This window comes from Protopterus annectens, chromosome 1.part0 (genome assembly GCF_019279795.1).
Source record: "Protopterus annectens isolate FY-2018-M chromosome 1.part0, PAN1.0, whole genome shotgun sequence".
NCBI classification, from domain to species: domain Eukaryota; kingdom Metazoa; phylum Chordata; order Ceratodontiformes; family Protopteridae; genus Protopterus; species Protopterus annectens.
This window is the reverse complement of record NC_056725.1, coordinates 407,594,862-407,618,459: the sequence shown is the minus strand read 5'-3', so window position 1 is coordinate 407,618,459 and position 23,598 is coordinate 407,594,862. Positions and strand designations below refer to the sequence as shown.

The following is a 23,598-nucleotide window of genomic DNA, read 5'->3' as shown; positions in this document are numbered from 1 at the left end:
GATCTGTTTGCATCCGCTCATAACAGGCAACTAAAGCAATTCTACTCCGGGATTCCTGATAAACATGCATAGAAGACAGATACATTCTCATTCCCATGAACGAGAGTGTTCCTGTAGGGGTTTCCACTGATATCCAGTGTTCTTCTGAAGATCCAGAAGACTCACCAAAGATTGTGGTGGTGACTCCTTTATGACTTGACAACAGTGGTTTTGTCTTCTTTTGAAATGGGCCAAGGGCATTACCACAAGTTTCCCCACACACCAAATGTATTCACACAAGACAGTGGTTGATTGATGCACCCCCACCTAGAAACTCTTCATTTGACTGCCTAGGTGACACCATTTTTTTCCGAAGATGGACAGTAGGTATTGAAGGTGGCTAAAAAAATTGCTGCTAGCAAATCATATTTGTGTAAGTGGACAAGATTTTTCTAGTTACTGACATTCCAAGAACGAGGGACCTTTTAAGGCTCTACTGCCTTGTTCTTGATTTTGTGTGAGCTACTGTCCTTTGGCCTTTTTTTACTCATTTATCAAGGTTCACTTGTCAGTTATTTTTGGTTTCACTGCCCTTGGACCCACCACACCATTTCTACGTGTCCTCAAGTCAAGCAGGCAGCAATGTGGATCTTGAACAAACTACATTTATGTAGGGTACAGTTTTCTTAAGTGGTTTTACATATCCATTCATCTAGAGATCGGATAGTTCAACCTTGGGATCTCAACTTTGTGCCTAGCTCATCAGGTTGATTTGAGGTTCTTCACATAAAAGGCTGTTATACTCATTGCTCTGACTTCTTAGAAGAGTGTCTGAATTACAGGCTCTTATACTAAATCAACCCTGCCTCAGTTTCCACAAGGACAGGGGTTATTTGAGAACTAATCCCCTGTGCATAGCATGTTCTTAGAGTATACTTTGAGAGTGTCTATTAATCTCCCTGTCTTTTTTCCTGAGCCTGAAAGGAGACTTGGAAAACTATTTTTTTATTGATGTGCATAGGCAGCTCAGATACTACCTAGATAAAACCCAGTCCTTCACTAAAGTGGTCAGCATTTTGTTTCCTGTGACGGTAAGGGGAAAGGACAGCCAGGGTCAAAACTGACAGTTTCAAGATGGTTGTCTTGTTTCTTTTTGCTATTTTCACCATAACAAGACACTTCTAGACAGGGTTAAGGCCCATTCCAGTAAGCCTTGTTTTTTTTTCTGGATTTCTGGAAAGGGATGGACTACAGAAGTATTCTAGAAGCAGTAACATGGTCCTCTGTACATTCTTTTACAAAGCATTACAAACCGGATTCCTTTTCCAGGTCCAGGTAAGGCTTTGCTAGGGCCATTTTCCAGGTGTTCCTGGATTCTTAATTTCCTCTTCCTCCCCTTGTGTTTCTAAGCTGTGTTATTCTACCCAAGTAGCTTAGGCTGCTGCAACAGTGTTATAATGCTGAACGCAGTGTGGTTGTGTAAGTAATCGTACCATAACAGTAGATGTTCTAATAAATCACTGTTGCAGTAGCCGTCCCCTCCCTCCAACCTCGCTTTCTGTAGTTGTTGTTTTGTTTTGCCAGAGTGTGGTTGTATGTACGTTTGTGTTTATAGTTACTATTGTTTTAATTTTCCTCTAATTTTTCCCCTTTCAAGTTATTGACACCCTTCCTCGGTTTTGGAGCCCAAACTACCTTTTATATGGTGAGTTGCTCGAGCTCCTGGCAATTAGGATATGTGAGAGGTACCCTTAAGCTTTAAAAAGCTGGCCATTTGGCAGTTAGGATATGTGAGAGGTACCCTTAAGCTTTAGAAAGCTGGCCATTTGGCAGTTAGGATATGTGAGAGGTACCCTTAAGCTTTAAAAAGCTGGCCATTTGGTAATATCCTTGGCAGAGTATAATCCAAATAGTTTAAGGTACTATAACAGTGATCCAGTAGAACATCTACTCTTACAAAAAGTTTACTTTCCCTTCTGCAGCATGTAGAAAGTACAGTTGTGTAAGTAGATTGGGGTGTGTATACTGTATAGTGCCTGGATGTTTGCAGTGTGTTTCATAGTGGCTTTTTTTGCAAAAAAGTCAATTGGACAGATGATGGCATGTGTGATTCAGTTTGATGGGATCAGTGAAATAATTAGTGCTGCTGTCTGATTAATATGAAAAGTGTGTTGGCAACAGTAACTTTTGCTTATATGTTGAGTTTTTACTTAGTTTTGCAGGCGTTATCACTGACCAGGGTGAGAGAGACATTTGTGCTGCTGGAATCCCTCTTCTGTCTGAAGACTTCTCCCTGGCTTTAGAGCAGCTACATCACGTGAATTCACAAGCTATAGGAGCCCCAAAGGTGAGAATCCTCCCCCAGTCTTGGCTTAAGTTGTTTGTAGCATTTAGTAAGAAAGGTTTATAATAGAAATGTAAACAGATTCTCTTTCTCTCATTGTAAATTGGGTATGCTTTGTATTCTGTATAGATGAAACTTAGTGCAGTGGATATTTATTTTGGACTAACATGTTTTTACATTTGCTTGTTTATTATTGTTATAACTAATGCCAGATTGTGAACACTTGTGAACTAGTACCTCAGTACAAAAACAGAAGTGCCTCTAGGTTAGACATAATACCTGACTGGAAAAATCTAATATGGGAGAACTTAACTCTGTGCTTCTGCATATCTAAAGATAATCTTCCTTGAGGCTGCATCTGAAGTGAGAAAGAAAAACATCCTTTCCACCTACCTAGGTGTAACAGGTGAAAAAAAAAAGATAGACCACATTTGAATATAGTCACTGACTTCTACAGTTCTCATTTCAGCTCTGTGGTCAGCCTCAACTAATTGAATTGTGGTTTGCTTGCCAGTATTGCATTCAGTCATTGTATTTTGTTGGGAGCTGTCTGCTGAGGTAAGTAGAAAGCTTGTGGCACTTAGCAACATGCTTCCAATGACAAGACCTTTGCTTTTAGCATATGTTACCATTGTGAAGGGATTGTTTTCACAGTCATATGCAAAGGATTGGGCAAGTTTACCATTACAGCCAAACTGTATTGGCACTTCTCTTTTCCACCTAGTCTGCATTTCTCCTTGTTGCACTTTGGCCTGATCAAACACGTGTGTGCTCTTTGAATCCACCGATGCTTTCTGTTGCCTGTACTTTAAAAGGCATGGTGTTCTTGTTGCACTAAACACACATTGCTGTACCATTTCTATAAACAGTGTTATATTAAACTGGGCATATCCAGTTACTGATTCTAGATTTTTCCTTCCACTTATAACTGTCTGTGAATTGTTTAATTTTAAGCACTTCTTGTCCTGTAGATGCATGCCTTTTCTAAGCCAGTTTAATCCTACAGGCTTTTATTTGTATTTACCCAGTCTTGTTGGGTCTGGCAGATCTACCACAAAGACCCTCCATAACTACTTCTGTATTATTTGGAAGTTGACATTTATTTCAGTAAAATTCTGTATTCATGGATGTCCATTCTCCCAGACAGTTGCATGATGTGACTTTATTAGTCAAACCAAGGGAAATCTAAATAATAAAACAAACTATTAAAATTTTAGAGAATGAATGCTTTGGCAATAATGTGCCTTTATTCTTAAAATGTGGTGCATTGACTCACTTTTAATAAAGGTAATTAGCAAATTAAGTTTGTAATTGATAGCAGGTGTGATCTCAAAGCTCCTTATATGGAAAAAGTCACAATAACCCACCTGTTTCAAAAACAAGACATTACATTCCACAGATAATCTATATAAGTATGTACCAGGAAATTAAAATAAGTAATACTTAATAGATTAAATATACTAACATTAATTCAACAATGAAGGGTCATTACTATTCAGAAACAAGCACATTGGTTTGAAAGACCAACCAGTGTGGCCATTGTAAAGCAAGCATATCCGAATAGAAAAAAGTTTGGTCGCTAAACTACTATTCAGCTTCTAGATTTTCTTCTATTTGCATATGCTACAGAAGTATATTTCTCAGCTGTACAGATTTTCCTAATATTTTTGTTCCTCATAAAATGTGTCTTTTTCTGACAAATAACTGAAGAGTGAGGTCACTAAAAATGGCACATATTTCAGTTTCAGACTTTATATCCTTTAGACAATGCACGCTAACTTGAATCCTGTTATTCCACCAGCTTTCTAAGTTTATAAGAGCAACATTTACAGTCTGTCCTTCAGACAGTACACAGTAACACAGATCATATTATTCTAGCAGCTTTCTAAGTTTACAAGAGCAACATTTACAATCTGTCCCTATTTTGGGGCCATTGTCCCCCATTACTTAAGGCTTTATCCACATTTCTTGAGTTAAGAGGTTGAGAGGTATGTACAGAGGGTAGACCAAATGCAAGGAAATCGGGTACGTTCTGCAAAACTAAAGAAACATACCTGATTTTCCTTCTATTTTTCCACTTTCTCAGCAGTCTTGTACCTTTGAGCTTTCCAATTTTTATAGTTAAAAAAAAAGACAATGAAGATTCTCTTCTCTCTGTTGCTACTATTGCACAGCACTGATGTGCTGTGCAAATGTGGGAACATAAGTCCCATATGCATGTACAGTACATCAACAAACAGAACAGTAAACAAGGAGGAACACTACAGCACCATTATACAGACATTATTTAAGAAAGGTAAGCAACTACTTTCTTAAATAATGTCATTATATAATCGCAGTAACTGACTCATTGATGTGGGTACACGAGAATTTACCCATGGTTGACTTTTGTGTAATCAGTTGGCTTTGCCTTCATGATTAGACCACACCAACCATGGGTAAATCCTCATATACTCACACCCACTCATAATTTTTTGCTGAAATATATTTAGTCATTTTTAATAAGAAAATAAATTCTTGACTCTGTCTTTTTATAAACAGTAGGGAAAAAGCAGTCTTTCTTAAGCAAAAAAATAGCACTTTCTGAATTCATTGTTACGATCTCCAGAGTGGAGAATTTCATGATTAACAGTCTATTCAGTCACCCTGTGACACAGAAAATGAGAAATATCTATGTATATGTTGCCTTTCTTTTTCTCATAAGGTGTAAAAAAATTTAAAATGTTTTCCATCACCAAAGTTGCTCTCTGCAAAATGTTTAGCCACTGTGCTGGTATAAGTTTTATTACAAATTGCCCTTCAAAAGTTTAAGAATTCATGCACTGATCTTCCTGATAGTCTACCCAATGTATAATTTTTGGCAAAGGCTGGCACTGTTTGCATCCTCTGTGTTGTGATGCCGTGCATTACAGTATTATTTTTTGACTCTGCTTCCATCCCTTTCAATGTGAAGGAAGAGGCCTCCTCTGCAGTAGATAAAGGCCATTAAGAGGTGCACATTTTTTCCTCTCTGGCGCTGGTGGAGTCCATTAGTTTGTTGACTGCCCTGGTGGGCTCGGAGCAGTTCACTCTCAGTAAATGGACATATAAATACAATTTGACCCTGACAGTGAACTTTGCCAATCCTTTGCATATGATCATGACAAAAATCCCCTCATTATAATAACTGGTGACAAAATACCTCAGTAGACTTGCTACACCTTAACACAAAATTGTACTGTGCATAATAAAGCAAGAAGTGTATTTGGTGCACCATGGTAAGATTTGAGTATATTGTATGCAGTGTAATAAGAAACAGCACCAGGGAATTCAGAACCTGCATTAGCAGTAAGAAAAAACTCTGCAGTAGTAGTTCACTAAGTGAAATGCAATCACAGGTAGTACTACCACCCACAGCCAAAACAAAGTGTCAAACGTTTACATTATACCTTACATTCTGTACTGTACAAACCTTTGAATACATGATGTCCTTCCATTTCACTGTTGCAGTATTCTTTACAATAGGGATCCCCTGCAAAGGTCGGTCCAATGTCCTGCCAGTATACCAAAACCTTTAGGTTGCTAAGGGTATGCCGTACGCCACACGTGTGATCCCCACATACTGCATGGGGCATAAAGGTGACCTAGGACGTACCATACTCAGAACTTCTTTGCCACCAGTCTGAATGCCATCTTCGATTGTTGGTCTGAACACTCACTTCATTTGCTGGTTCAGCAAGCTGTTTTCAGACAAGTGCCCACTGGGGTTTTGTTCGTACCTTTTTCCTTTGTTTTTGTTGCTTCAGGGGTTCATGTCATCCAGAAAGGGTAAATGCCAGTGCAGAAGACAAATTCCCAATAAAGACTATTATTTTGTCTAGGTGCTTCCCACAACCATATGTCTTGTTCTGTTTGCCAGGCTTTCATTATGAAGACTCTGCATAGTCGGCTTTCCTCTTTGGCGCTGTATTTAGAAAATCAGCACCTTAAGCTATTGTCAAAAAATGCTATGGAAGGAACTTGCCTCTCCGATGGTCAGCCATCCGCAATGAAGGTGGCCAAGAAAGCTAGTTTTGATTCGTCAGCTGTGCTGCCTCTACCAGATGTCTCTCTCGAGGCTAGTGAAAGTCTGGAAGATTTCCTGGCTCCTTTGTTGGATTCCTCTGCTGCAACCACTTAGGAGGCTGGCATGGATCCAGCTTCACGCACGTCCCTGGAGGCCTTGCAGATATCCGCTTCACATGTTCTGGGAGAACCATGGCTGGCTGATTATTTCCAAAGGGCATAGGGTTGTTCCTCACATTTTGGTTAGGGAGGATGTATTGGCTACCATTATAGTGTTGTATGGGGTCCGAGCCTTTAAAGAAGAAAGAAAACATTAAGCAAGTTTCTCCTGCTCCTGAAGACCCTCAGAGTGAATGGCATAATTTCACTTGAGGCTTGTTTAATGTCCTTAGGGCTTTGAAGACTCCTCAAGGAGTTTCTGTTCCACACCCCTCCCCCTCAGTCTGTTACTACTCTTAAGAGGCCTAGGGAACAAGATTCCGCTGAGGAGGAGGATTCATATGAGGAATCCCTTGCCTATTCTTCCCAGTTTCCTTCTCTAGTTCTGAGGAAGAGGAGTCCACTAGGCCTGACTCTCCTTTGGGGACCCAGTTTCCAGAATGATGGGATTTTTCAAAAGACATTGTGTCCAGGTGTCCGAGGTTCAGAAGAGGTATTACGAGTTTCTGCAAATGGACTGTCCTAGACCTTCTGCTGTTCCTTATTTGGATGCCTTTTCTGCTGCATCTCAGGCTCCTGATTCTCAGCCCCCTGCTCCCAAAAAAATCTGATCGGTCTTATAAGGTGCTTGATGATTGCAAGCTCCTTTATAAATGCCCATCAGCTGACCCTTCTGTGAGTAAACCGTCAAAGTTACTGCCTTCTAGAGATTTGCTTCCTTCTGATAAAGACAGTAGAACTATGGAAAGACTGGATAAGAAGGTGTATACTTCGGCTACCCTAATTTTTAGAGCTGTCAGTTATTAGACCCATTTGACAAGATACATGTTGGCTTTTCTATGTCAGGCCTGTCAGGTTATTTCTGACCTTCCTGACTCTAAGGGGAAGACTTCTACATTTCCCTTGTTAAGGACTGCTTGCCACTCCATTAAATGCAGTTATGATGCAGCAGATGCCTCTTCTAGGGCTGCTGCTTTTGGCTCTGCACTGAGGAGATATTCCTGGCTTTGGCTTCAACCTTTGCCTGTTTGTGTTAAGGCTAAGTTGATGGATGCTCCTTTGGATAGCAAGCATTTGTTTGGTGCTGCTGCTGCAGATTTGTTTAAGTCCCTTAGGAAAAAGGCTAAGGCTTTACAATATTTAAAACATATCTTTGTTTCTCCTGTACCTAAATTCCAAAGGAATTACCCTAATAAGCCAGCCTTTGTTCATAGGCAGTCTTGTCCTCCCTCAAAGGTAAGAAGGGTGGTAGAAGGGCTCCTCCTGCTAAGGCTACCCAGATTCCTTTAGCTTAAAAAAAAATTTCTGGTAAATCAGGTGCTGCCTGACTGTCCTGTTCTTCTGAGCCACATTATTCCTTCTTTTAGCCTCTTTCTGTCTTCCTGTTTGGTTAAAGATTACTGAAGATTATTGGGTTCTTTCCATCATTCGCCAAGAGTAATACATGATCTGGAAATCTCTACCTCCTTTCATGAGAATTCTTCAGCCCCTCAGGAACAATTAACCTTTTTTTTCCAGAGGTGCTTCAGGGTCCTTTGACTTGGGTAATTAGTCAGGAAGTTCCAGTTTCTCAAAGGGGGAAAAGATTTTATTCCAGAATGTTCTTGGTCCCCAGGAATGAGGGCACTTGGAGACCCATTATGGATCTCTCTCACTTAAACACATTTCTGAAGGTCCCTTCCTTTCGGATGTTGTCCCGTCAGACCTTGTTCCCTCTGCTGCTTCATCAGGTTTTTCTAGTTTCTCTGGACCTCAAGGATGCTTATCTTCATACCCCTATTCATTCCCTTTTCAGGAAGTTTTACTTTTCTCTGTTGCTTTCTTGCATTTTCAGTTCTTTGCCTTTCCTTTCAGCCTCTCTACTGCTCCAAGGGTATTCACCAAATGCCTCGCTCCTGTGATTGCTTTTTTGCAGGCTGAAGGGGTTACAGGTCTTTCCTTACCTAGACAACCTACCTTTTCAGGCCTTCTTTCCAGAGCTTCTACAGCAACATCTTCCTTTTGCCTTTTCTGTCTGGCAAAACCTGGGGCTCACTATAAATTTCCAGATGTCCTTGCCGATTCCTTCACGGGATCATGTATTTCTGGGGTGTAGGCTCCAGACTGTTCCAATGCTGGCATGGCTGCCTCCTCCCAAGGCCTTAACTCTCATTGCCTTCTTTCAGTCCCTACTTCCTCTGGCCTCAGTTACAGCCAGGGGTTTTCTGAGAGCTCTGGGTTTTATGGCTTCCACCATTCCAGTGCTCCCTCTAGCCAAATTCAATTTGAGAAAGCTTCAGTTGTTTCTAAAGTCAGTTTGGCTTCAACACTCTCACCCTCTAGATTTCATAGTCCTTCTTCTTCCTTGCCTTAAGATGGAATTTCAGTGGTGGATTTGGCAGTTGTCATGCAGTCGAGGGCTTCCTTTTCAATCTTCATTCCCCTCTCAGGAGCTGTTCACAGTTGCTTCAGACATGGGGTGGGGGGCTTCTTTCAGCTCTCTAAAAGTCTAGGGCCTCTGGTCGCTTCCGCAAAGGAAAGACCACATCAGTGTCAATGAGATAAGAGTTCCTCTTTTAGCTCTTCAAACATTTCATCATCTTTCCATTCCAGGGGTCCTCAAGGTACTGACAAGACAGTACCACATGATGTGGTATGTCAGTAAGCAAGGGGGGGATCTCCTGTGCAGGTTAGCACTTCAAGTGTGGTAGCTAGCTATCTAGTATCAAGTGACACTTCAGGCGGTTTACATTCCCTCAGGTCACAACATTGTGGCAGACTCTCTGAGCAGGTCCATATCACAGTTCCATAAGTGGATGCTTCACACGGATGTGCTTCTGGACATTGTCCACCAGTGGGGTACTCCTTAAGTAGATCTATTTGCTTCTCCCCTCTGGACAGTCAACTTCCGTTTTTTTTTTTGTTTTTTTTTTGCCAGCGCCCCATGTCCTTTGGTCTGGAAGGTGGATGCCCTCTCTTTCTCCTGGAAGGAGCCTTCCCTCACCTTCATCTCGTTCCAAAAGTCCTGTTCAAGATAAAGCAAGATGCTCCCAAAATCTTGCTGGTGACTCCCTTTTGGCCCAGACAGCATTGGTTTCCTCTTCTGCGTTTAGCCAAGGGCAGTCATCACAGGTTACCTCACAGACAGGACCTACTCAAACAAGACAAGGGATCTCTCAAATCCCCACCTTCCCATTGTTCAGCTGACATTGTGGATGATAGGATTTTGGTTCCATATAGACACCGTTTTTCCGACAATGTTCTTAGGGTCCTGCAGGAGTTTAGGAAACCCGTTACTAGGAAATCCTACTTATCCAGATGGAAGGGATATTCTGTTTGGTGTCTTTCTCATAACCTAGTTCCACTTTCTGTGGATGTTCCTTTGTTTTTTTTTTTTAACTGTGTGAATTGCTCAATGCTGGGTTGGCATATTCTTCTGTTAAGACCCATTTGTCAGCTCTTTCTGCTTGTCTGCCTCTAGCACCTCCTTTAGTCTTTAGTTTTGAGGCTAAACAGTTTATTAAAGGCTTCCTTCATATTAAACCTCCCATGAAGCCTGTTAGTCTTTCATGTGACCTTAATTTTGTTTGAGAAATTGACCCTTGCTCTTTTTGAGCTTGCGGCTTTGGCTTCCTTGCAGCATTGCTCTTGGAAGACTGTTCTTTTGTTGGACCCTACTTCTTGCCGGATGGGTGTCTGAACTTCAGCCCCTTATGACTTTTCCTCCTTCTTTAGTTTTCCATAAGGACAAGGTGTCCTTTCTTATTAATCCTTCTTTAATGCTGAGTTGTCTCTGTCAGTCTGTTCATTTACCCTCTTTTTCTTCCTTCTCCGCAATCTTCAAGTGAGAAGGTTTCGCACAGTTTGGATCTGCATACACAACTCAGATTTTATTTGGATAAGACAAAACCTTTTCACAAATCTGATTAGATTTTGTTTCCTTTCATCCTAGATCTTTGGGATTGGCTGTTGCCAACAAACTGTTTTTTCTTGGATGACTAAAGCCATTTGTTTTTGTTATTCTTTTCATGGTAAGAGCCTTCCTTCTTCTGTCAAGGCTCATTCTACTAGGACTGTGGTTTCTTCTGGTGCTTTTTTTAAAGGTTTAGATACTAACTCTATTTTTGAGTCAGCTGCCTGGAGTCCTGTGCATACTTTTACCAAGCACTATAAGTTGGATGTAATATCCAGGGGTAGTGCTGGGTTTGATAGAGCCATCCTTCATGGGTTCCTAGAGGGCTGTGCTGGTCCTTCCTCCTCCCTGTCTTCATCAGCTTTTGCACTCTCTCTATTGTAAGGAATACAGCAACAGTGAAATGAAGGGCATAGTACAGTTGTGTAAAATCTTACCATAACTGTACATGTCCTCTTCACTAATGCAGTATTCAGTCCTTCCCTCCTCCCCCTGGTTCTTTTCCCTTCTGAATGTGGGTAGTACCTCTCTAATTCATGGAATGATGTTATTACTGGGGCTCTCATTTCTAAGTATGTTACATCTGACGTCACCTTTATGCTGTATGCTGTATGTGGGGCGGTGTGTGTGTGACTTATGGCATACCCTCAGCCACCTAAATGCTTTGGCGTACTGGCCGTACATCGGACTGACCTTGGTAGGGGATCCCTATTGTAAGGAATACTGCAACACTGAAGAGAAGAAGGACATCTACCTTTATGATAAGATTTTACACAACTGTACTGTCTAGGTGGCAACCATTTGAAATGTCCAAACCGGACCCACTAGAGCAAGTCTTGAAACGTGGAGACTGAATGGCCGAAAGAACAGAATTAAGTATGGTAAACCTGAGATGGCATTTCTCGGAATATAGGTTTATAGGTGTTTACTAGGCTAACAACCACAAGGGCCTTTTTAAGCCTAGCCATGTATCCCAAATCTGACGAGTTCTGGTACCTTTGATAAGTGTAAGCAGAGGCTTGGGATATTCAACATTTAGAGCAGGGGCCTGGAAGATGAACTATTTAGAGATGCCAAGTCGGGGATTAATTTCTTGTTACTCATTCAGTTGTCCAAGTTGCACTTGACTTGGGTTAGGGAGGAACTCTGCTCCACATGGACGGGGATCATTTTCCAGAGACGTGGTAGTCTCTGTGATACATACTTATCTCTCCAGCAAGTCCTATTTATATCACAGGCAGGGTTGAAGTCTTTAGAATGGATAATTTTGGTGCTATTTGTTTTCTGGATATGCAGGAGGTCCATCAGAGTGGGGTCTAACAGTACCCTGTATGGCAGGCATAGATCTCCCCTCAACAGCCTGTAGGAGACAGAATACAGGGATAGGGCCCTGAGGCAGTCTGCATAGGACATTTCACTTACACCCTGTATTCTTTTAGTGAGGAACCTCGGTGGATGTTCCATTTGTTGGATATGCCTGGTAGGTATATACTAAAGGGGCATTGTACTCAATGATAGGTCTGAAGAATGCCAAATACAGTAAAACAGTGATTTCCTTGGACCTAGATGCCATGCCTTTGTTTATATGTTGTGCAACGTAGAATGATTTCCTCACTACTGTAGACACGTGATGGTCAAAGGCTATTACTGTCTATGTGTGTCCCTAAGTCCCTGACTAATGGGTCAACTCTAAGGGGTGTGTTGTCAATATGGTTATTACCAGGGCTGGATGACTTCCCAAAGGATACTGTTATGCATTTCTTGGCATTTAGTTTTAGTCCTTGGCTCTGACACCAGTTGTTTGCCTGTGTCATCCCTTCCTGGAGAACATTTGTGTCAGTGTGGGATTCAATGACAGCTCCTAATTTGTAGTCATCTGCAGATTTAGTCAGCCAGAGACCATTGACATTGGCTTTAATGTCAGAGAAGTATATGCCAAAAAGGAGCAGTCCAAGGATCGATCCATGAGGGTCTCCACGTATGACTGGCCTCTTTGTAGAGGTGGACTCCCCAAATCTGACATCCTGGGTTCTGTCTCTGAGCTGGTTGGCTAATTACCAGGTGACATACAGGTTTATACCTAACCTCTTGAGTTTGTCAGTAATGCCTGAGTGGGGTATTGTGACAAATGTCTTGGCCAGATCAAGGTATTGAGTGTGAACCATTTTACTCTTATCCATTGCTTTGATGATGATCTCAAGGAAGTCCACCAGGTTGACTAGGCATGACTTGCCCGTGATAAAACCAAACTGGGTTGGGTCCGGTGTCTAGAGGTTTACTGTATCATTATTGATCATTTCCATGATGATTCTTTTCATAGCTTTGCATACAAGACTAGTGAGACCTATGGGTCTGTAGATGGCTCACCTTTCTGCAGAGGGATGACTGTTACTGTTCTTTCATGAGGCACAAAGCCTGTTTGGAGGCTACAGTTGAATAGCATTGCCAAATGGCCTGCTAGGTCATGTTTCATGCTATTTAGAATGCATCCAGGGGTATTGTGTGATGCAGTGTTTTTGTCCTTAGAGAAAGCATTAAGGACTTGTTCCCTAGTGATAGCAGGGAGAGATATTTGATGGTATTTCCTGAGGGAAGGTTGAGGGAGAGAGAGGGTTAAAGTTGGAGCTGAATATGTTGGCCAGTAGTTTGCTATATCATCTGGCTTCAATGTAGGTGGCTGCCTTTACAATGAGCTCTGCACGCAATTCTGTATTGCCTTTGAGGTTGCAGACATCTAAAGAGTGCCTTGTGGTTGTCCTTCGCCTGGGAGGCCATCTGAAGTCTGGCTTTGGTAGACTTTATTTGTCCTCGGAGTTTGTTTAGTTTGATGAAAGTGCTTTTATGCTGCTGGGTGCTGCACCTCCTAATTTTTGCCATGATTTTCTTCCTTTTGTGTTATACAACCTATTGTTTTTTTAGTTCCACCAGGGTGGCTTGTTTTTTGAGTTATTTCTGTACTTTCTGGTGGATGCAGCTGTCTCTATGCAGCTGTTAATATGCTTGTATAGGGTTTCTGTGAACAGTTCTGCATAAGCAGCAGTGTTGTCAGGGTTAATGGGGGCTTGAAATTTTACCAGTTTATCACTTAGTAGCAGGAAGATAGCCTTCAAGTAGTTCTTGAATATTCCATGGTTAGCTGGGGGTCCAGGTTTTATTTTTAATTCAAAGCAGACCAAGTTTGTGTTTACAAAATTCAGAAGTCTCTGTTCCTGTACATTTGGTGTCTTGTAGGATTCCCAGTTAATAGTGTGGTAATTAAAGTTGCCCATGAATATGGTATTGGGTTGGATGGTGAGTGATTACAGTAAGTTTAAATACATGGTATGGGTTTCTTGTGTCATAGATGAGGACGTATAGCTTGCAAGGTAGTGGCATTGGATTTTACCTGTGTTGATTTGAACATGGAGTATGTAGCTCAAGAGCTTTTTCCTGTTTGACAAGCCTTGAAGTATATTTATTTTTGATGTAAATTGAGACACCTCTATCTTTGGTCCCTGTCTGCTGATCTAAATGTGTGGATGTCATTATAACCTAGCACTGTCGGTGTGCTTTGTGTGGCTTTAAACCATGTCTCAGACATCAGCATTCTCTAGGGAGAAGAGAGCTTCTAGGCAGTAGAGTTTTTTGTTTACACTCGTAGCATTGAGTAGTAATAACTTTAGATTTTCTTGGTTTTGATTTGCATGTTGGAAGTGCTTTCAGTTTGACATTGCCTAATAAAAGGCACTATAGGAGAAGATGACGTTTTAGTTAATATTCAAAAGCCTAGAGGGGAGAGGTGCAGACCATCCCTGCCAAAGCAGCGTGGTCTGTTGACCATCTCCTTCCATGCTGATCAATATTGCACCCCCTTAGAATGACACTAGAAACTAAGCCAGTTATTAAAGTCAGTCAATTTTTGTTCGTATTGTGGCATCATCCTCGGGAAAGGTAAAATGATGCTCAATGCTCGGTTCATTCCAGCCTGGTAGAAATATTCCAGGAGCTTCATGATGTCTCTCTTCATATAGCCTAGAGAAGCATGCCTCTGGTCATTGACACCCACATGGACTATGACTGAGTCATACTGGTACTTGGGTCCCGTGACCTGAGTGCTTGCTTAATGTGGTGGACCTTAGCCCCTGATAAGTAACTGACCATGACTTTATCCGTATTCACCCTTGTGAGTGGGACATTAGTGTCTCTCATGATGGAGTCTCCCGTGACCAGAATGTTGGATTGTCTGGTGGTGCCTTATGGGCTTAGAGGTAGAGGCTGCATGAGATGGGGCTGTATGTGTTGATGTGGGTGTTGCTTTAAAAGAGTGCATTCGGTGCTGCTGAGAGTATTTGTTATGTCTACTTCATCTAGGAGGTCTTTGGGGTTTAGGAAGGTTACATGTAAATGTCTCAGCTTATGTGGATCTATATGTCTATTTCGGATTTTTTGTGATGGGTGCAGCATGTGTACTACTGACAACCTTATTGACTTTAGGAGTACTTTTATGTGGGAGTTTTGCCTCCAGTGACATTGTATAAGTACATCTCTCACATGCCATATCAGTTTGTTTGAGAAATATCTGGTTGTCAGTAAACATGAAGCAATTTCTACATTGACTCAGGATACCCATACCCACCAAGCTGGTAATGGAGATAGTTGGAAAGTTCATATCCATAGCAACAGACCCTTTTTTATTGATTAGACAGTTGGAGTGAGAATGTAAGACAGTGTCAAGAGTATCCGGTTTGCCACTCTAGGGACAGTACTTGTCAATGCAGACTAGCTGTCCAGTGTGCAACTAGGTATTGGTGAAATTTCAGTTGTGAAAAATGTCACTGAAGGTATGTGTCTGTATAGGGCACTGCCAAACATTTGAGGGGAAACAAGTAAGTAGACCCTAAACCTTTAAGGATGAAGTATTTAGGCAGATAACCTGAAGTTAGAAACAAATCAAGCAGTACTTACTGAAAACAAAGAATTCACTTGTCAAGAATGATTGAAAGAGGGGGAGTTGCATAAATGGCTAATGCTTGGCTAGTACTAGTGCTGGTCTCACCACAGCTTCACTCTGCTGGGATACAGTGCTCCTTTACTTCTTCTGCCACCAGATACAAAACATTAGCACCAATCTTAAGATGAGAAGCAGGCCACAGCCTGTTTGGTGATCCAGATGGTGCAAGGTAGGCTTGTTGTAGTCTTTTCCTGGTAGATGCATTTAATAGTAACCAGACCAATCAGGAACGTCAAGCACAGACACTCACTGCAGAACCAGAAACAGTCAAGAATCAATGCACCCCCCTTCTTTCATCAGGAGGAGAATAAGCACAAATTCCAAGCTGTCACCTATGAAGTAGGTATTAGGCTTTCCAGTGATCAGAAGTCTCCAGGAAATAATGTCCCTGTGCTCCTTTTCTCACCAAGAGAAAACAGGAGCAGTAATCCCAAAATGACTGTTGAGAGGCAGAATGTGGTCTCTTCAGTAATTGGTGGTCTTGCAATAGATGTTGCAGATTTTAAATGTAAGATGGAAAAAATGGTTAATATCTTAAGTACTGCAGTTTGCACTAATAGTTGGATATGAAAGAGGGGGTAACTTAAGATTTAGCTGTCCTAAGTGGAGAGCCACTAATTTTAATAGAGCAAGATAGATTGAAAGGGGTTGGCACTTTGTATACTGGTTCTGTGGAATACAGCAGGATGGCCAATAAATTTAATTAGTTGAAAGGGAGTGATTTCACAAAATGATAATTTTGTGATTACTTACAACCAATTAAGGGGGGGAGGGAGATATGTGATCAAATTAACATAAAGGGCAGGCAACTAGAAAGACAGTTGACTTTAAGAACACAACAGCACCAGGATGGGAAACAATGTGTGTGTGACTCACAAGAGACACAGCTGTGGTCTCTTTCCTACTTTTAATATGCAATTAAAAGCAGATTAGAAGTACAACACAGTGTAAAGAAAACAAATTACAATATATAAAACAGATGAAGGCAATAAAGCAATACAAAATGCAAGAAAGTAGACGCAAACTAACCTTTCCTTCACAGCAAGTTGTGGCAGTCTGGGTGAGCTTCTCCAGTAAAGCTTTGAAATGTTTTATTTTACCCCTTAAATAGAAGGTTTAGTTTTAGCGCCACCTTCAGTTCACAGATATTTAACCTTAATTCACCTGTTCTAACTTTTGTGCTACTCCTTAATTGACCTGTTCTAATTTCTGTGCGACTCACAAGTGACACAGCTGTGGTCTCTTTCCTAGTTTTAATATATAGTTAAAAGCAGAATACGAGTAAAAAACAGTGTAAATAAAACAAATTACAATATACAAAATAGAAGAAGGCAGTAAAGTAATACAAAATATCTCATTTTATCTGAGGAATGGCTATCTCGGAGCTGGTATATATATATATAAGTTTGGGGGTGTAGAGGGGTGCTGGGGGCAGGCTTACCTTACAAAAAGAAGTTTTAAGGAGAACAGTCATTTTCGAAAGTCACTCTCCTCTTGGTTTTCTGTCTTTTTTTCTGCTTTTTGGCATTTGGGATTTTGAGTGCTGACATTTCAATAGGAAGCTGATCGAAGTATGTGCTGGTGGCACATGTAAAAATTAGTGTTCTTTGTAATGGAAATGCAGAATAACACTAGTTTATGATAACCAGTGGACAGGGAGGGATGAAAAAGCACAAAGAGGCTGTATGAATGATGCAGTACTAACAGAACGCTCTGTGGTGCTCAGTTGAACAGATTGGGAACAGGGAGTTTATTTGATAATTTATGTGAAGGCAGAGTACCACAGGGCTGTTCCATATATAGATATGGATAGATAGATAGATAGATAGATAGATAGATGTATATACCTATACACGTGTGTGTGTGTGTGTGTGTGTGTGTGTGTATATATATATATATATATATATATATATATATATATATATATATATATGACAGCTGTAGCTGGGGTGGCATAAAGCAGCATGTAAGGGCTGTATTAATAGTACTATGCTAAGAGAAAGCAGTAAGTGCATGGCTAAATAAACAGGCAGGTGGGTATCTCTTGAGCATAATGTTTAAATAAGTTTCCCATTTCTGCGTTTAACCATGCATAGCCTGACTTTTTTTTAGTGCTGTATCATTAATATACTTTTAATACACGTTATGTACAGTAGTGCTACTTATACAATTTTGGTTTGTTGCACACAGTTGTTTTTCTGGACAGTAAGGACAGTAGTGAGGAGTGCATTCCTTCCATATATCTGATGCACACTGCATAAAGCAGAATGCATTGGATTACTTTTTAACTTTTTCCCCCTCTGCCTGGTAGCCGTCAAGTCTATCACTGTTGTACTTCTGCCCAGATATTCCCTAGTATTGGGAAATCCCCAGATCCATTAGGGTGAGAGCCATCTGCAAGAGCTATCATTCAGGCAGACCCAAGGGGATTTGGTCTTACTGACAGCCTAGCATGAGATCATTTGCTTAAATCCCTAACTCTTACTCGGGGTGAGGGTGGGTGAGGACAGGCTGCCCACATCACTTAAGGGACTCACAGTGCCCTCCCCTGCATTCTGTGCTCCAGTTTTTTTGCTATTGAGGACTATGACCCTCTGGTGGTGTGGTAAGCCGTAAGCCCACCCACTGCAACAGTGGCCCTATTCTGAGGGATTGTGGATGCTAACATCTTTCTGTGCTTCTTGCCCCCAGGAAAGTCACTCCCATCCTCTTCTGTCAGTGCCAGATGCCCACGCCACTAACCAAACTTGATTGCTTGAGCCGTAGTCAGGAGTTTATCATTCTATGCCACCAGTACTGATTTGTTTTGTAACTTATCAGATTCCTGTAATGTTGATTTCCTTTTTTTTGTGTTAGAAAAGTAGGCAATAATTGTGAAACTCAGGCAATAATTGTGAAACTCAAGTAGACAGTAATTGTGAAACTAGCATTGCTGTGCACGTGGTACATATTAATACAGATGGGTACTGAGAAGCTTTTGCATTTTGTTTTGCACTATATGGTAACAAGGAAGAGAAATATGGTATTTTGAAAATGATTGTGAAAAGCCATGTTGCACTACAGTGTTGATGTCATCATAAATCCTTTTTACCCCACTTTTGCATGGAGCTGTGGTGTCGCTACAACTCTCACCACCTTTCTGTATGAAGATCCACTCTCCTACCTTCTTTGACTGTCATGCCTGCCTACCACAGGTCTTCTCACACAAGCCATCCATCTCTTTGATGAATGTCCTTGTCTCCAATTGACCTTTTCCTGTCTGTCCTAAATCTGCTTTACGAAAATGTCTTCTGCTGTCCTCCATTTGTGACAATTCCACCCTAATCTGTTCTTAACCTTCTCTGTAAGCAGGGCTGCTTTGGCTTTTGCACTTATGTCCCAATTTGTTTGTTTGCCTCACTGTATGCATCTTACTACCTGTCTAAGACCCTTCATTTCCATCACTTTAACCTTTCTCAGCTATCCTGCCTTCACTGCCTAGGTTTCTGTGTCATACAGAAACACTGGTCTTGCAACTGTTTTGTTCAGCCTATTTTCAACAAGTTTGGTATTCTTTCATGCAATACCACTAACACTGTGACGGTTGACTGCAGCACCTCTGATTCTAGTCCTGACTTCCTCAGTTAGACTTCATTTCTCCTCAGGCACATTTCTCAGATACTTGAAGCTGTTAACCTGTTCCATTATTTTCCCCACTGTCTCGATTTTATGCTTCTGATTTCCCAAGTTTACTGCCATGGTCAGTCAGTCTTGTACTCTGCTTCATCCCATGTGTTCCATTCCATTCCCCCATCATTTGTTGAAGTTCTTGTTCGGCGTTTGCTTGCAGTGCCACATCAGCCACACACAGCAGCTTTGTTGATCTGTCTCCTGATGTAATCCTTTACAAGTTCAGACAGCAGTGGGCTCAGAGTTGAGCTCTGATGCACACCCACTCTTACTGGAACTTTTCTGTGAGTGTGAACACTGCTTGTACTTTTTTTTTTCCATTGGATCCTTGCACATAGCCTGCACTAATTCTGTGCAAGTGTTTTCCAGGACTTTGAACCATCACATGACTAAATCAGATCTCTTGCGAACTTGTCATATGCTTTCTCATGTTTGGGAATTCTCAGCTGGACTCTTTCCTCATCTCCAGTTTCTTCTCTACTTTTTCAATACAAATATTGGATAAGTTGTACTGTACCGTGTTATGAATCTGAACTGCTCATCTCTCATCTTACTTTCTACTGTTTATCATTTGACCTGTCCAGAACTTTCCTGCAGTGTGATAGGGGTTTGATATTTCAGTATTGCCCATAGTTGTGAATATCCCTTTTATTCTTGTGCATTGCCACTACAATGCTTACTCTCCATTCTTCTGGTATACACCTCTCTCCCCATATTGCAATGAGTATCCATCCTTGGGTGACATTTATCCCCTAACTCCGCACCCAGCCATCTTGATCATATCTGCAGTAACTTCATCTGATTCTTTTGCTTGAACTGACTTCACCTTAATTTAGTGTGCTTTTCTTCTTTTATTTTATTTGCATTAATCCATCTGGGCATGGAACTCCTTTAGGCAGAAGTCCAGGTAGAAAAGCTCCAGAGTTACAATAATACATGAAAGAGTCATAAAAACAGATATATAAAATTATATGTGAAAAGGTTCATAAAACAAGGACATCAAATTTGCATTGATGGTAACTTCCCATTCCAGTATTAACCTACTAAGGAAAAAAAGAATGTCTCATTCAAAACCATAACTCCATTTTTGTATACATCCAGGTAACACCCATAGCACCTTATGACATCAAGACCTTTTTTGAGTCTGGCTTCTTTAAGTGACTTAACCAGCTAATAATCACTGCGGTGGTGGTGCTGCGGTAGCGTTGTCACCTCACAATAAGACGTTATCCTTTTCGATTCTCAGCTAGAGCGTCTTCTGTGTGAAGACATGCATGAATGGGCGTACCTTCGTTGAAGGTTGTGCATCAGGGCCAGCAACTCGGCACATAAAAATCTACTGCCATTCATTAGCGGACCGGAGTTCCGCTGTGGCGACCCCTAACTGAAAGACACAACAACAACATTTAGAAAGATCAAAGACTTGCTAACAAAGTAACAGTAAATTTGTTAATCTCCGATGTCCTGCAGTAGAGAAATTAACCACTGTTTGCCACTTATTATTTGTTTTTTCTTAATTGTGTTCACAGTTTTATAACTGGGATACCTGCACAATGTTGAGGGGTATGGTATGTTGCAGTATATGCCAATGTGGGAGACAGGAAAATTCATCGTCCTTGTCCATTTATATCTCATTGTGCTGGAGATATTATAGCAATAACCCATGCCTGGGTGTGGGTAATGCTAAATTAACCGGTGGTTGGGTTTGGTCCCGGGAGGAAGAAGCGGCCGGCCAAATCCAACCGATAATAATGACCCACAGATTACCCACACCATGGGTTATATGACATTATTTGATGTCTGGCATCCATGGCAGTTCGATGTGCTGGCCTCGCCAAGTACATCAGCAGAGCTAGCAAAACTGAGAAAGCACGGAGAAGATCTCCATTGCTTTTTTTTGTGTTCGCATGTTAAGTGAGATGGCGAGAACAACTTAAAATAAACGAGATTTCCGCTGCTTATTTTATCTGTCTCGCTATGTTAATTATTATAACTATAGCAACATATGTTTTAAAGCGAGTTATACTAATGGAAAAAAACCACGGCGGGACCTTTTCCGATGATTAGTATCGATTCCTAACAAACGAGCTAGCCAAGCAGCGTGCGTTTTTAGATGTCATGTGGTCATATTAGTTTGTCAGCAATTATAAAAATAAGCAGTATATAAATATCTATTTAATACTTCCAAAAAATACTTATAGAATATTGCATGGCATCAGGTGAAACCTTACAAGTTGTTTAAGAAAACTGTCATTGATATTTACACTGTAAGTTGCACATCTTGAGAGATATTATTTATTTTGCTAATCATGCATGTTTTCACTTTTTTGTAAATATCTCAAATATGCTCTCAGGAATTTCCTGCTGTTTGAAAGTTTATGTCTGGTTAACAAAAGTGTTCTAGCAGTGTACGTGTAGGATGTACAGTTCCTAAGGTATGACACTTTGTGAAACTAGCAAAAAGTATCATTTTGGGCTTGTGTGCATTATGATATAGTATTTATGGAAAGATTGTGAAAGTGACAACTGTTGTCATTGTAAAGAATGTTTCTTAGTGGTAACATAGCTATTTACACAGTTTTAATAGTGTTTTTTTTTTTAATTTACAAAATGTTCACATTTGTTTATCTTGTACCTTTTTAAGTTGATTTTTCAGAAAAATGCTCTGAAATGCCGTAATGTGTGTAGACTGCCAGAGGTGTGACATTCCACATCACATAGGTGTTAATGAGATGCAGAATAGGAACATCAGATTATAAAGGTGAAACCAGTTTTTGAAGAATGCTGGTTATGTTGTAAGAATGAGTGTTAGAAAGTGTATTTGAAGTGAATATAGTTAATTTTAGTAGAGTGTGGATATAGGAATAGTTGTTACTGGACAGAATTATTTACAAAAGATTTTTAAGTACAATTTATATACACAGGATACTCTGATTATTCCAATGAGTTTAACTATTTCCAGGCTAGGTGATGAGGTCAGAGAGGGAGAGTAAATTGTGGAGGATATTCAGATTATCCTGGTATTTTGCAAGAAACAGTACAAAGGATTAGTCCAGATAAAAATCACTTTAGCTAACTGGTGTAGGAGATTCTCTGTCTGATACCCTCCTTGTGGGAGGAATACACCTTGTTGAAGTTTGTAGTAGTTTATTCAGTTAAGTAGGTAGATGGACAGCTGTTTTGTCCTAAATTGCTACCTACTTAACTGAATAAACTACTTAAAACTTCAACAAGGTGTCTTTATTCCTGCCACAGGGAGGGGTATCATAGATTGTCCTAGATCTGCTAGCTTAGGTGATTTTGTCTTGTCTAAACCTTTGTACTCTTGTTTCGTTAGTCCTGTAACCCTCTGGATCACAGGTTGGTGTACCAGACCTGATTCAAGCTTTCTGGATTACCTTTGTTTGGTGTTTTACAAGAACATAGAGATGTGAGTCCACTAAATGGATTAACCAACTAACCAACTAATTAATTAATACTTTGTACTTCTTAAAGGGGGGGATCCCCCTCCTCTTTTTGTGTAGGCTATGCATGTGGCAGTACAGCTTCTATATGGTTTTCTTCATTCAGCGTCTTCCTGAAGCATTCCCTGTATTTACCTTTGATGTTTTTGGACTGTTGAGCAGATTGTTTCTGGAATCCCTTATGAACTGCTTCTACCAGCTAATGTTTGGTCTTTCTGTTATTGTCTTCTCACCTGATCAAGTTTTTTTTGTATCTTCTTTTGAACCACTTTCCATGACAATGGTTTAGCTTTGGTTTGCGCAGTAAAATGCTCCTTCTAGTTAACTATTCCTAAAATGACTTGAATATGACCATCTTACTATTTTAGCAATTCTTCCCTGTTGTACTTTCAACAGCAGATCTGTTTCAAGTTTTACTCGGTTGCATACTGCCTTGCTGTAATAAGTTTGACTGTAGTAATGTTTTGTGCATGCAAGACAACACAAAAATTCAATTTACAATATAAGTTCATGTCATGTTATGTGGTATTACTAATTCCACTAGTCTTTCTTTCTCAGAGCAGATGCCGAAATCTGATTGCTGTCAAAATACTAGGTGTAGGTTTCTTTTTAAGCTTTGTTGGGTTGCAACTCTAAGTATGCCTTACCGATTAACTGATTGTTCTTACTTAACGACTTTAAAAATGGCATGTCCTACTATATACTTTATCTTTACCGTATGTCAGTAGTTGTTTTGACTGAACTGTATGTGCATATTACGTCTTTTGGTCACTTGTGAATTCTCCATAGAGCATGTTGATACTCTTATTTATCTGTTATATATAATTTGTTGGAAAAAGGTAACAGAAGAAACTTGCACACCAAAAAGTACGAACAAAGAGCCAAGCAGCTATTCGTAAATGATTGTAAACCACGGAGTACTGTAGTATAGTTTTTTAATGTATAACTAGTTTATTTTAAAACAAGACACGTTTTCGTCTCTACAAAAAGAGAAACTTCATCAGAAATAAGAACAAAAACAGTTCTGGAACTTTTTTTTTTAAATCCGCTTAAAAGT

The 23,598-nt window shown here is 40.4% G+C and overlaps 1 protein-coding gene across 1 annotated transcript in view; it reads left to right on the top strand.

Moving 5' to 3' along the window:
• The window catches only part of PEX6 (peroxisomal biogenesis factor 6), a 737,640-nt gene that overhangs the window by 421,029 nt on the left and 293,013 nt on the right, over positions 1-23,598 (top strand). The window contains exon 10 of the mRNA XM_044060276.1: positions 2,194-2,326. Within this exon, the coding sequence (XP_043916211.1) occupies positions 2,194-2,326 (133 nt within the window). The remainder of the gene's footprint in view (positions 1-2,193; positions 2,327-23,598) is intronic.